Source organism: Piliocolobus tephrosceles, chromosome Y, assembly GCF_002776525.5.
Source record: "Piliocolobus tephrosceles isolate RC106 chromosome Y, ASM277652v3, whole genome shotgun sequence".
NCBI classification, from domain to species: domain Eukaryota; kingdom Metazoa; phylum Chordata; class Mammalia; order Primates; family Cercopithecidae; genus Piliocolobus; species Piliocolobus tephrosceles.
The window spans coordinates 15,848,672-15,864,178 of record NC_045456.1 but is presented as its reverse complement, the minus strand read 5'-3'; the positions used below and the strand labels follow the sequence as shown (position 1 = coordinate 15,864,178).

At 34.7% G+C, this 15,507-nt stretch overlaps 1 protein-coding gene across 2 annotated transcripts in view; it reads left to right on the top strand.

The window, feature by feature from the left end:
- The window catches only part of RANBP9 (RAN binding protein 9), a 173,302-nt gene that overhangs the window by 142,445 nt on the left and 15,350 nt on the right, over positions 1 to 15,507 (top strand). For both annotated transcript variants that reach the window (XM_031934997.1, XM_031934998.1), the window contains exons 3-5: positions 3,835 to 3,887; positions 5,376 to 5,543; positions 9,978 to 10,000. In XM_031934997.1, the coding sequence (XP_031790857.1) occupies positions 3,839 to 3,887; positions 5,376 to 5,543; positions 9,978 to 10,000 (240 nt within the window). In that variant the 5' untranslated portion in view covers positions 3,835 to 3,838. The remainder of the gene's footprint in view (positions 1 to 3,834; positions 3,888 to 5,375; positions 5,544 to 9,977; positions 10,001 to 15,507) is intronic.

The window sequence follows — 15,507 nt, the reverse complement described above, 5'->3', positions numbered from 1 at the left end:
TCCAAGATTAAAAGGCTCCAGCAGATTCAGTTTCTGGTGAGAAATCTCTGCTTCATAGAAAACACCTATGTGACACCTGTGTGTCCTTACATGGCAGAAGGGGCAAACAAGCCTTCTCATGCCTCTTTTATAAGGGCAAAAATCCCATTCCTGAGGGTGCAGCCCTCATGACCTCCCAGAGGTCCCCACCTCATAATACCACCACATTAGGGACTGGGTTTCAACATAAGAATTTTGGGGGACACACACATTCAGACCATAGTAGTTCCTTTTTATTGATTCTTTTTCTTTTCTGGAATTTCCTTTCATTCAAAGCAAGAGTATTTCTCCCTACATCTTGTGCATTGTAACAGTACCTGGTTTAAATTTTTTTGTCTGCTAATTCTCACATCTGGATTGTCTCAGGGTCATTCCCTGTTTGTCCTTTCTTTTGAACATGGATATTTTTTGTTTATGTGTCAGGTAATTGTGTCCTAGCACATTATGTATGGATGATTGATTTTAAAACTCTCAATAGTATTTTTTAAATCAATAATGACTTTTGGTGATATATTTTGTCATTTTCTGTGCTGATTGTTTCCTTGTCCATGTCTTTCTTCTATTTTCACTTGTCTCCCTGCTGCTAAAGTATGTCCTCAGATAGTTCTTTTGTGACAGTCTGTGTATAGTAAACCATTAGCTTTTATGTATCTTAAAATCTTATTTTTCCCTCATTCTTGCTGCATTACCTGGGAACTAAGTTCTAGGTAGACAGTTACTTTACTTTCAATACTTTGAACATACTGTGCCATTGTTTTTTGTCATCAGTTGTTGCTGGGGAGAAGTCTGCAGTCAGTCTAATTGCCATTCCTTGCTAGGTAATCTGCTTTTCTTTCTGGTAGCTTTTAAGATTATGACCGTGATTGATGTTCTACAGCATGTCTTATGTGTGACTTAATTTTTATCTTCCTCAGTATGTTGTGTGTATTTTCAATTCAGCAACATGTTTTTCAATTCTGGAAAATTACTATCTAAATTATTTCAACAAATACTGGTACACCACTGTCCTTACATCTTAGTGATTATGGTTTTTTTTTTTCTTTTAGTATATTCCTAAATATACTTATTTTTATGTTTTTTTAAAATCATACTATCCATTGAGTGATATCATCTAGAATGAATTCATGTTCCAGTCATTTATTTTATTGGTCTTTTTCTTTTTTTCTCATTTTTTTCCTACGTGCCTGTTATGTCAGATTTGTTGATCTTATATTTTAGAATTTTGCCCTTGCAACCTTATTTTGATTGGGAAGTTTAACGTTTTTCTTCATTTTGCTCATCTGTCTTTTTCTCTGTTTATTTTCTTTCTTACAGTTTGTACTTGCGTTTTAGTTAATTCCTCCTAATCCAAAACTAGGTTGGTATTAGTGTTTCCAGGTTCTTGCTTCAGCATGATGTTGAGAGTGTTGCAGATTCTGTCATGGATCCATTCAATAACTAACTGGTTTAGATCCTGGTTAAGAGGTTTCTTCTCTCTCTTTCCCCTTAACTACACCACAATGTCAAATAAGCTCTAGCTTAGGCAGCAGGTGATATCAGTATATTCTTAGCCTCCTTTCAAGAGGAGAAGCCTGTTCCAGCCTTTGGCTTTAAGCAATAAACATAGTTAATACTCCTCTTCTGGAACATTTTTAGTCCTTGTTTACCCAGAGGAGGGGGAACTTTGAGCCACTGTTGAGTGCTCACAGACTCAGGGCTTTGCAGGTCCACAGCTTATATCCCCATTCACAGCCTTGTGTTTCTTCTCATTGTCTTATGACTTAGACTTTTTAAATAAAATGTAATACTTACATTTTATATTGTACTTGTAGCAAAGGGGCTGAATCAAAATACAAACTTAATGAGCCTTCTTGACTAGACATCTATATGTTGTTTCCTAATGTTTTGTCACTCGTGTCTCACTTGGCATATGCTCATAGTGGTAATATTGCTCTTCTGAATCTAATTAACTATGTGTTTTAATTTCTAGTAGGGAAAACTGAGTTTTCTTTTTTAAAATTTTGTCTTTTTATCAAAATTACGTGTTTTTCCATATGAACTTTGAAATAATTTTGCTCAGTTTTAAAACTTCTGTTGGAATAGGTATTGAAATGTATAAATGTATGTATACATCATTTCAGAAAGGTTGTCCTCCTTTTTTTATTTTTGCACTCCAGTCTGAGTGACAGAGTCCTGGTCTGTCACTCAGGGTGGAATGCAGTGGTGTGATTATTCATAGCTCACTGCAGCCTCAACCTCCTGGGGTCAAGCAGTCCTCCCACATCAGCCTCCCACATAGCTAGGTACACAGGTGTGCACCACCACACACAACTGATGATTTTGTTTTTTTTCGAGACAAGGTCTCCCAGTGTTGCCCAGGCTGGTCTTGAATTCTTGGGCTCAAAAGATCCTCTTGCTTCAGTCTCTGAAAGTGCTGGGATTCCAGCTGTGAGCCTGTGTGCCTGTCTGAAAGACTGCCATTTTATGCACTCAAGTTATCCAGATGTTTACTATATCCATTTATATACAGCTTTTAATATGTAATTTTGAGCCTTCCTTGAGAACCTTGTTCCTGTTTTATGTTTTCTGTAGTTATTGTGGCTGTCCAGCTGGCCACAATATTAAAATGTTCCTCTAATATGTAGTCACTTTGCCAAAATGCCTGAATAATTGTAAAAGGTTTTGGTAGATTCTGTGGTTTTCTATGTATGTAATCATACCCACTACAAATAAAGGTGCTTTTATATCTTTTAACATTTATACTAGTCATTTAGTTTTCTTTTTATTAAGTTTTCTAAAGCCCCTAAAACAGTATTTAACAATTATAGGCATCTCTTGATTTTAGTGGAAATGCCTTCAGTGTGTTTTACTGTTGAATATCTTGCTTGCTGTATTTGGGGGAAAAGTCTCATAGTTAAATAATTTCCTTTTATTCTTATTTTATTGGAGTTCTTATTAGGAATGGTGGCTGAATTTTATCAAATGCCATTTAAAACCTTGATAACAATAATGGTCAATTATCCTTTTAACAAACTGGATTCAGTTTGCTTTTTATTTTGTTTTTCTTTTTGTGTTCATATTTACAAGTGTGTTGTGTTATGTTTTCTTCCTTTGAACTATCTTTATCAGGTTTTGTTGTTAATGTTTTATAAGCATTTGAAAAATAACTGAATACCTTAATAATCTTTCCTTGTGTATTGTGTGGAGATTATTTTGTTCTGATTTTATAAATTGATAATAAAGAACCCTCTGTTTAGGTAGATTTTGTCAATTTGCTCAGTTTTAGAAAGCCAGTATAGAAAATACATACTGTGGGGTAATTTTATTAAGATATTTTTATGTGAGTTTGAAATTTTTTTCCAAATGTGAATCCATATTTCCGTGTGTGTGTGTGCGCGCGTGCGCGTGCGGTCTAAATTTTTACTGTGCCCCTTGGGAAACATATTTGTTTCCTTAACATTTTTTTTTCTTTCCACAATCCCTCTGTGCTTTTTTGTGAGAAATCTTAATCCCAAACATTTATCTGTAAATAAATTGGAGATATTTTTTATAGGTGTCAGTAGAGTGCATAGCTGTGTATTAATGCTTTGTGTATTTATGAATTATTACCATATGAGTTTGCTGTGAAGTGTGAGTATTATTGGTACTTAATATTGCCCATTGTTGTTACATAATAAATTGTAATAAAATTTTTGTAGCTACCTTAGGAGTTCGACCTTGGGCTTGGTTCTGATATTGTTTGAGAGTGTTTGGTAATTTATACATATATGACTATAATAATGTCCTTTTCTTCTCTCCCCTCACCCCCGCCAACAGTTACATGGGAATTGGTCTTTCTGCTCAAGGTGTGAACATGAATAGACTACCAGGTACACTTGTAATTGAATTCCAGTATTATGTCTTATGAGTAGCTCTTTCTGGTTAAAATTTTCAAGTAAGAAATTATATTATTTAAAGATACTGATTTTCTGTGTTTTTAATCATCAATATCATGAATTTTAAGTGAAAGCTGAGTGGGATTTTTTTTTTTTTTTTTTGAGACAGAGTCTCACTGTGTCACCCAGGTTGGACTGCAGTGGTGCAGTTTTGGCCCACTGCAACCTCTGCGTCCTGGGATCAGGCAGTTTTCCTGCCTCAGCCTCCCGAGTAGCTGGGATTACAGGCATGCGTCACCAGCCCCAGCTAATTTTTGGATTTTTGGTAGAGATGGGGTTTCACTATGTTGGCCAGGCTGGTCGTGAGCCCCTGACCTCAGGTGATCCACCTGCCTCGGCCTCCCAAACTGTTAGGATTACAGGCATGAGCCACCGTGTCCAGCCTGTGAGTGGTTTTTAATAAATTTAAATTTCACACTGTTTAGTAAAACATATATATTTCATGCTTTTTTTGTATTTTGATATTTTTAATTTTTAGTACATAGTAATATCAACTACTTTAAATATTTTAATGTGGCTGGTTATATTGGCTACCCAGCAAATTTTTGACTTTTAACCCATCTTCAGTTGTTTAATGTTCTGGGAATATCGACTAATACTTAAAGTAAACTAAGGAAGAGATGAATAGAGATGGCAGACCTGTTTCCCAGTACCACTTATCAGAAGGAAGTGATTCTTAAATTGTGTCTTCTAATACTCTCTTTGCCAAAGTTAAAAATTAATTTTAGCAAGACTTTTTGAAGTACAAGGCAAAACTATCAATGTAAAACTACATGAAGTGCCTGAAACAAACCAAGACAATGTAGTTGCATCTGATTGTAATCAGATATGTTACCTTGACATACTTTCTTTGTTCCCTTTTGCTTAAAATTATACTTGAAAGAGGGTTTAATTGAGGTATTTATTATTTGAAAACTCCTTATCGAAGTAACTGACAAGGTAGAAATCTCTTAATGATGATATAAACCTATCTGTAGTTTAGTAAGACCACACCTTGTTTGGCTTTTATATTTGGATCACAGCCTTGAGAAACTTGCAGTGATTGAATAGGATGTAATCTCTCATGTTATATGAAACGTGTGTGTTTCTTTAAATCAAAGCAAAATTATTTTTAGTATATTAGCAAAACGAATATGCACAGAAAATGTGTCCTCCTGTGGTTGTAGCATTTATGTTGGTTTTTTTCTGGTAGGGGTTCTCTCTGTTTAATATTTTAGTGTTCTGTGTAGCTATTTTTCTTAAATTTGTAAACAGTATTTTAATATAGAATAAATTTTGTAATTGTTGAGAATTTAAATGTACATTGGAAATTTCATCTTTATATTATCTTGTACTGTTCTGATTTATCATAATCTTAGTGAATAAACCTAGTACAGAGGAACCTTACTTTTCATTGTAAATATGCCGGAACTTTCTCCGTAGGTTGGGATAAACATTCATATGGTTACCATGGGGATGATGGACATTCGTTTTGTTCTTCCGGGACTGGACAACCTTATGGACCAACTTTCACTACTGGTGATGTCATTGGCTGTTGTGTTAATCTTATCAACAATACCTGCTTTTACACCAAGAATGGACATAGTTTAGGTACTGAGATAATATGTTGCATGCAATATAACCAAATACTGAGATTATTATACTTCCAGGATGGTGGTTATATTATTATGTGATTCTCCTTTATAGATAGATGCCTCTGAAAATGGTTTCTTCCTTTTTCCCCAGATAAAAGCTGAGGAAATGGTGAATATTTATATTCTGTGAAGGCCATCTATATGATACATATATGTATAGGAGTTACTGTAGAAATAATCCCTACACTGAGATATTTATTCTAGAAATAGAAATGCCACGAGTTTTCTGCTTTAAATAAAACGCTACACAGTATAATCTAATTTTCTAAGTAACAGGTGCTAAGAAAAAGGAGCAATCAGTTGTTAGGATAGTGTGGGGAATAGTAACAAAGGAAGGGAAAGCTTGATGCCACAAGCATATGAAGGGCATCAACACACTCAAAGGTCAGATCTGCTAACAAAGATGGCTAAGTTGGTAAATACAAGTTTGTTCTATGGAAGGGAGCAGAATTAAGCAAACAGTGACAAAACTTCTGAGAATAAAAAAACTTCTGAAAATAAAATAGGTTATGGAAAACTTGAAACCCATACATTGTAAGACTAATAGTAAATTAAGATTTTCAGTGGAATATTCATGTACTCATAGCACTTCAAATTTAAAGTTGTATATGGTCATTATATTCCTTTTTCTTAGAAGTATTTTTTTTTTTTAAACTATAGAAAGTATAAAGGATAGTAACACTGATGCTTTTTGTTTCATAAAAAAGGATTTCACATTTTACTGCTGGAAAAATCTTTGACTCAAAGCAAATTATTTTTAATGAGGTAAAACGAAGAGAAGCATAAACTAAGTAACCCTAGAAGGCAGAAACTCTGCTTATAAATAGTATTTAGAAATTAGACTTAAAGTAGTATGCTTAGACACATAATAGATGTTCTTTAACACAAAAGCTGTTTTTTCTGTTATTTCATAGTATAATAGAAAATTCTGAATTTCTGGCTGCACTGGCAGTACTCTTTTCAAAGTGTTTCAATGTATCTCTTATATAAAGTTAACTTTTTTCATATTTAGCTTAACATTTCTATTTCTGATTACTGATTTTAATTCTGAAGTCCTTCTGTATTATCTGACTTAAAAGTTTTTCTCAAGTCCACAACAGATCCTTTTCTCACTAGTATAATAATATTAAGGACCCCAAACAAATTATGTATATTTGTGTGTGATTTCATTGTTGTGGCCACCTGGTTTCCAAGAACAATACAGTCCTCTTGAATTTATTGTTGCTATTCTGACTGATCATATAATCTTGGTTGGCTTGACTGCTTAAGATGTTTGAAGTTTTGAATCCGGAGAAATCTGGTTTTAGGTATGATCTTTGGCTCAAAAACCAAAGAATACACTTTTAAAAAACCACAATCTCTTTATCATAAACTTTGAAAACTTTCCAGAGAAGAAATTTCATTTTGGGAGATAAGACAATCACAGGTGATATGATTTTACTTTTTCCCTATTTTCACAAAGATTTAAATTAAATTTTTCTCTTGGCTGAGAAAGCTATTTTTGAAATGTGTGATGTGTCTTTAAAAAGATGCACTTAATAATGGAGTCACATTATAAATTTTATTTAGTTAATTAATTAATTTATTTTTGAGACAGAGTCTCCTTCTGTCGCCAAGGCAGGAGTACAGTGATGCGATCTCAGCTCAGAACCTGCACCTCCTAGTTTCAAGCAATTCTCCTTCCCCAGCCTCCTGAATAGCTGGGATTACAGGCGCACCATCACCCCTAGCTAATGTTTGTATTTTTAGTAGAATGGGGTTTCACCATGTTGTCTAGGTTGATCTTGAACTTCTGACCTCAAGTGATACACCCGCCTCAGCCTTCCAAAGTGTTGGCATTACAGGTGTGAGCCACTGCGCCCAGACCACATTTTAATTTTAAGTAAACCTGAATGTTTGGCATTATTCATTCTTAAATTTAATAAATATTAAACACATAGAGAGGTGGTATAACAGTGGTTAATAACAGTTCTTTAGTCAGACTTGCCTGGGTTTGACTCCTGGCTTATGCCATGTAACCATATGTAAAGTACTTAACATTTCTGTGCCTTAGTTTTCTCAGTTTGTCAGTTAGGATCACTGTAATACCTATCTCACTAAGGTTGTTGGAGTAAACTGCTTAGTATGTGCACAGTTCTGGAATCTAGTGAATAATCATTAAATGCTATTTAGTATCATTGTTTGTCAGCCCTGAGCTAGGTTCCTGGAATCCACTGGTAAAACACTGATGAGCGGAAATTACTTCTCTAGAACAGGAGTCTACAAGCGATGGCCAAGTTAGCCTCCTGTGTATTTTAAAATAAAATTTCATTAGAAACCAGCCACACCCACTTACATATATTTATGGTTGCTTTCCTGTTACAATGGCAGAGTTGGGTGTTTGTGTTAAAGACCATATGGCCTGGAAAGCAGAACATATTAGTAGTCCTTTGTGGGAAAGCTTTGCCTACCTCTGGTCTGGATTCTGACATCTTAGAAGATAAAATACTATTAAATATTTAGTTACTATTCCCTTGTACTTCCTAAATGGATAATCTGTACCCAAAACCTGATACATCTTTAGTTTCTGTCTCATGGAAGACTTTCAGAATATATATTTGCTTACTATATAAAGAAAAATAGAAAGGTTTTATTTAAGAAAATAAGAGAAAACATTGCAGTATATAGGTTAACTTAATTTGATAGTTTTTTACTTTATTGAATGACATTCATCAATTGAAGATCACTTTTCAAAAAGCCTGACAAATCAGGAAATTATGAGTATAGAAAATTGCTTTCTGTGTAGAATTCAAATAGTTACATCATCTTGTTAAAGTGGCATCTTTTCATGATCTGAGCAAAAACGTGTGGTAACTTTATTTGGCAGTGTTAAAAAATGTTAACCTTTGGAATTAATTTTGAATTTTTCATTAGAGTTTTTGGTAAAGTGAAGATTTCAGTAATTACAGACACAAAGGATTTTTGCTAAAGATAGAATATACAGTCTTCATTATAACTAGACATCTGTGAGAAAAATAATTGATTAGCTTATTTTATGAAAAAATATTAGAAATATGTCTAGTTATAGTATATTAAAACATTTATTCTCTGTTGCTTTCTGTATTCTTTTTACTTTTGTGAAATTTTGGGGGTAAATTTTTTATTTGGGCTGATAGTACTTTGCTGTCTGTGTTATTAATGAAGTTAAATGTAATGATAATGTTTTATATGGGGGAAACAGGAACCGTAACTTTGCTTTGCTTTTAACAAGCCACCATGAATTTACTAGTTTTTAAAAATCGTAAAAATAGGGCTTTACTAACTACAAAACATTATTTTTACACATTATTTTAAAAGTGTAAAATTTATATTCAGTTTGTCTTTTAACTTTATTATCTTAATAAACAGTTAGGTGTTTTCTGTTAGTACAGCACAATCATAGAAGAATAAAATGTCAAGTAGGAATAGACCTTACAAATAATTTAATGGAAATTCTCTCGGTTTTAAGATAGTAATCAAGACTGTAGAAACAGTGGTGCTGGTTTGGTTTTGATTTTGTTTTAGACTGGAAGAATTGAGATCAACTGACTGACTCACCAATACTGCTCTCCCATTATTCTAGTGCTAAATCTTTAAAAATGTATCTACAGAAATACTTTATTATCTTATTTTCAGCTAAGTTGTATATTTGAATATTTGAAAGGAGGTCATTAAATTGTCACGTTGGGTTGACAGTAGACTTATTCCAATGATATTGCCATTGCTCAAGTTGTATCTAGAACCTGACTGTTGTAATTACTGTGAAAAGGTATTCAAGAGAAATTCTCAACTGTGCAAAATCCTTTATCCTTTGAAGGAGGAATTGATTTTTCCCACGAGTAAATCATAAGTTAAAGAATTTACTTTCATAAACATTTTTTAAAGAAGCAAAAATATACTGTATTTTCCCTTGTTTGCCTTTTATAACAGAAAAACTCCTTTCCTTCCACCTAAAATTACTTAAAAGCTAAATCTAGATGATGATTATTAAACGATGAGGCTACAAATGGCAAGTTGGGGGTAAAAAATAAACTGTGACTGTTTTGCAACCAACTTTCTTAATGTGTTTTCTAATGTAGCTTTGAAGATATATCTAAAAGTATTTCAAAAATCCTGAAGACAATGGCAACATCTCAGAAATAAAATTTGTGTATGACTAGCAAGCCTGATTATCTTGAAGGGGGACAGCATTCATTCACCCAGACATATGTTAGTGTTATTGATGAAAAATAGTCTTATTTTTTATTTAGGCTTTAATGTTTTTTCTTTTACCATTTGTTTCCTTCTTTTAGTTACAAGTTCAGCTTGTCAGTATAGTCTGCTTTGAAAAACAGTTTCTAATGCCACTTTTTTTTTTTTTTTTCCTTTTTAGGTATTGCTTTCACTGACCTACCGGTAAGACTTTTTTTAAAGGCAATTTTCTATTTTTAATTAAAGGAAGTATAAAGAAACTGATACTGGGCATATTTAGAAAGTTTAAAATACAGTCTTACTGATATTTATTAAGTTTATACGACATGCAAAGAAGAGATCTTTTCTCTAACAACCTTGGGTGTAGACCCTCAGAAATTAAGCTCCAACTCGCACTGGATTCATTGTATAAAGGAAAATAAATCAGAATTGATTCTCAAGTATCTTTTTAAATGTCACCATTCATTCATTTGAAATGTATTTCCTTGGACTTTTCAGCAGAAAGCTGTGTAGCAGTTCTAATTATTTATTCATTCAAGCTATATAGAGGCCTACCGTGTGGCAGGTTAAGTGCTTGGAATATATTATTCAACAAAACAGGTAGTAAAGGTCTCTGCCCTCTTGGACTTCATAGTATTCAAGCTGTGAAAGTTAGAGAATAAGCAGTACATGAAAAACAAATAAAGTAGAACATATTTTAAGGGTGTTAAGTATACTTTGGAAAGAAAGGGGAAAAAAAGAGAATGGGAATACCAATGGTAGGACACAAGGTTGGTTGTTCAAGTTGCTCCCCTTTGCTCAAGGTGAGACTTGAGCTAAGGCTTTGGAGGAGTGAAGGAGTCTGCCAAGTGTATATGTAGAGCAAGAGTTTTCCAGGCAGAGGGAAGTTAGGGAGAAGGTGCTTAGGCAGGAGCACACATGGCTTGTTTGAAGAAGGGTCTGAAGTGTGGTAGAGAGGAGTGAGGAGGGCAGAGCAGGTGTAGTAGTAGATGATCAGAGATAATGATGAGGTTGGGGTAAGCTATTAATAGACCATCTAGACCTGGGCAAGCCATTGGGAGGGCTTGGACGTTTACTCTGAGTGAAATACAAAGACACTACAGACTTATATTTGTCATGATATGACTTCAGTTTTTACGGGATCACTGTGATTGCTTAGTTGAAAAATAGACTAGGCCGGGCGCAGTGGCTCACGCCTGTAATCCCAGCACTTTGGGAGGCCGAGGTGGATGGATCACAAGGTCAGGAGATTGAGACCATCCTGGCTAACACCGTGAAACCCCGTCTCTACTAAAAAATATATATATATATACAAAAAATTAGCCAGGCGTGGTGGTTGGCGCCTGTAGTCCCAGCTACTTGGGAGGCTGAGGCAGGAGAATGGCGTGAACCTGGGAGGCAGAGCTAGCAGTGAGCCAAGATTGCACCACTGCACTCCAGCCTGGGCGACGACAGAGCGAGACTCTACCTCAGAAAAAAAAAAAAAAGTAATATGGGAGTAAGGGTAGAAGCAAGGGGACCTGTGAGAAGACTATTGCAGAAATTCAAGCAAGGGAGGACAGTAACTCTCTTCAGTAGAGGTTTGATTCCACGGATCTTATTTACCAAACCCAAGTCACTGTCCGTTGTAATCTGCATCATCTCTGACACCAAGGGGAAAAAGCTAACTGTGACATAATGCCTCCCTTATCACTTAGCATTTTTATCTTATACTCAGTGATCTCTTAGGTTTATTTAAACGTAGATTTTTAATCTGTGTCTGTTTTTAGGTGCACACCTAAAAAAGGATGAAATAAGCAGTATAAATTGATTAAGGTATTCCTAAAATTTCATGTTCAGACTCTAACCTTTTAAATCAGTTTTTTTTTAGAGTGGATGCCATGATTTTCTTTGATCTCACTCTGTCACCCAGGTTGGAGTGCAGTGGTGTGATCTTGGCTCACTGCAACCTCTGCCTCCCAGGCTCAAGGGATCCTCCTATTTCAGACTCCCAAGTAGCTGGGACCACCAGCGCACGCCAGCATGCCCAACTGATTTTTTGTATTTTTGGTAGAGATGGGGTTTCGCCAGGTTGCCCAGGCTGATGCCCATGATTTTCTTTGTGATACTATCTTCTCTGTCATCAAGAACATTTTTAAAGATTTCTGTGTTATGTCTCTGAGATTAATCTCCAAGCTGCAGATTATTCCATCGTGCACATTTGATGCTGTCACTTTCATGATATTAATCAATATCACGAAAATGAAAATTTCATCAGAAAAAGCAGTTCAGTCCCAAGAACTTTTCAGTGAGCTCATTCCTTAACAAATTGCTCCTGTGCAGGCAGTGACAGCTGTGTTGTGACAGCTGCCTGACCATAGTAAGGTGTCATCAATTATAAAACGCATTCCAATTTTCAGAGATGTTTTGAGAGAGATGGTGGAAGATTCAGAGGTAGAGAATAGATACCAAATCTGTAGATTATATCTGTTAAGAAAATCCTAGGAAAAAAAATCAAAATTATAATAGAAAATAATTTTAAGCCAAGGAATATTTGAACCCTACCGATCAAAAGTACTCATGAAGAAGCATTATTTGGATCTGGGAGTCTGAGGTGGGAGGACTGCTTGAGGCCAGGAGTTCAACACCACTTTGGGCAATATAATGAGATCTCACCTCTACCAAAAAAACAAAAACCAACAACAAAAAACTGCCACATTATTTAGTAAATAGTGATGGAATAAGTCTGTATTATTATTTTAAAAAATATGTAGATATTGTTAGGACAAAGTGTAAAGTAAGTTCTAGATGGATTAAAGAGTTAAATTTTTAAAAATCCCAAAATAATAATAACAAAAAATATGATTCTTTTAAAAATCCAACTGAAAACCAAGAGAATTGGCTAATGGATTGGATCTGAAAATTACATAAGGTCTGAGAATTGACCATTGTATGGAGCAGAGTAGAGGTCACTGGTGACCTGGACAAGAAAGTTTCAGCCGTGGGATGGAGACATCCTGATTGGAATGGATTTTAGGAAGAGGTGAGTTAGAGACAGTGGATAACTCTGGAGGACTTTGGCCACAGTGAGGAGTAAAGAAATGGAGTCGTAGCCGGTGGTGGAAGTGGGGGCAATAGGAAAAAAATTAGGAGATTGAGCATGCTGACGAAAATGTTGATGTAACATAGAAAAAAAAAGTAGATGTAGCATAGAAAGAGGTAGACAGGTGTGTAATTGAGGGGATGGTCTTTTGAGAAGAGCATTGTGGGGACAGGCAGAGTTTGTAGGTGCAGATTCTGGTTGGTGGGTTGATTTGGTCTTTAACAGGTAAGAGACTGGTGAGAATGCTATAAGTTTCATTTAGAGTTGGGTAAAGGGTTTAGTGACTTTTTTAAAATTTTTTTCTATTGCGGCACTAAGCATGTGAAACCAACTAGTCCGTGTGAGCTTTTGTTGTTGTTAGCTTTCATTTTCTTGTTCATAGATAGAGGTGATCATTTGGAAAAAGCTTGGTTGGTTGTAGACATGTTGATTATTTTCTCTCCCACTTTTGAATCACCAGTTATGTTTTCTCCCTCAGGTAGCCAATGATCATGTGCAACTTCCTTGTAACAGTGGGTACGGTTGTGGTTTTAGGTTTCCTTTTAGTATAGTATAGTAGTTTTCATTTTTAATACTGTAGATCTTCTGGGACTTCCACAGGCTTCATATCACTTTTCTTTTAAAGGAAGCATCAAGGAAGTGTTGATATGTATATCTTCTATACCTGGGATCTCTCACAAGCTACCCATACCGTTGAATCCTGAGAGAAAGTATATTTGCAGAAAATCCAGTTTACCTAGATTGTTCTGCACCTGTTATGGAACATAAGTGTTTATACAGCTTTGGAAACCTTAGATTTTTTTCAAAATAGTCTTTTTCCTCAGCTTACCTCACCAGTTTGAGAAATGACATTAAGTATAACTAATTCAGTTTGGGATTTAATTATACCATTAAATTATGATAGTTGCACAGTTCTGTGAACATACTAAAAAACATTGAAGGCTGTTGCTTTTTAAGGACTTTTGTTATAGTAACTGTTCTCATTTTAAATGATGTTGTTTTTGAATTCTGGGCACTGACTTGAAATCTACTTTTTGTGGATACATTATTTGTATAGTCATTTTTATTAGAAGAGATCTAATGTAGACCAAGGTTGTGCTATTGAGAATATAAATTTATATTGTATACATTTAGTTTTTAAGCAATTTCTAGATTGAAAATACCTTTTGCAAGTTAATAGAAATGTTTTCCTATTCTTTTCATAAAGAACCTATTCTGTCTATGTACTATTCTACATGGGCGGGAGTATTTTTCTGGAAGACATTATTACATATAAATCTATAGTGACGGTGCACCTGGTGCATGGATGAACCTTGAAAACATGCTAAATAAAAGAAGCCAGTCATCTGGGTGCGGTGGCTCACGCCTGTAATTCCAGCACTTTGGGAGGCCGAGGCAGGCAAATGAGGAGGTCAAGAGATCGAGACCATCCTGGCCAACAGGGTGAAACCCCATCTCTACTGAAAATACAAAAATTAGCCAGGCGTGGTGGCATGCGGCTGTAGTCTCATACTTGGGAGACTGAGGCAGGAGAATTGCTTGAATCCAGGAGGCAGAGGTTGCAGTGAACTGAGATCATGCCACTGTACTTCAGCCTGGGCCACAGAGCGAGACTCTGTCTCAAAAAAAAAAAAAAAAAAAAAAAAGAAAAAGAAGCCAGTCATGAAAGATCACATATTTTGTTGTTCCATTTATGCAAAATGTCCAGAATGGGCAAATCCATAGAGTTAGAAAGTAGATTAGTGGTTGCCGGGGGAATGGGGAAATGGGAAGTGGCTGCAAATGGGTACTGGGTTTCTTTCTGGGGTGATGGGATTGTTATACAATTAAATTATAATAGTTGCACAGGTGAACATACTAAAAAACATTGAAGGCTGTTGTTTTTTAAAATCTGTAATATAGCAAGTTAAGGATTATGTCCTTAATCCTCTTCCCCCAAATTCTCCAGTTTTAAGGTTGAGTAAATGGTATAAAAATTATAGTTACTTTTCAGTGAGCCAAAACTGACTTAATATTACTAAAAGTACTTTAAATCTATATCAGATTACAGAAGTAATGTATAGTATTAAATACTTAAATGAGAAATGTTTATATATTCAGAAATGTACAAAAGAGAAGTTCTTCATAGTCCTAGTCTCTTTGGCTATAATGTTTATTTTAACTTGAGTATATATCCTTTTAGGCTTCTTTCTAAACACCATATAAGCCAATATGTTCATTTTTAAAATGTTTATATGAAAGATAGGGTCATACCATATACAATATGTTATACCTTACTTTAATGTGTATAGGACATCTTTCTATGTCCATACATAACATTTTTCATTCTGTTCTTTTTGCCTGCTTTATGTTATCTTATTGTATTAACTTACTATCACAATCGATTAATTATAAAATGTACATTTTTTTCATATTTTATTATTTCTGAAATGAGAATGCACTGTAGAATCAATGACTGGTCAGAGTTTAATTTGCATTATGTTTTCCTAGACACAAAATGGTGATATTTGTTACTATTAGATTCTGAGATTTGATGAATGTGGTATAGTATCACCTATCTGTGAATATTTTAAAATTTTGTTTGCATTACAAATAATGCTACAGGACATATCTTTTTTTTTTTTTTTTT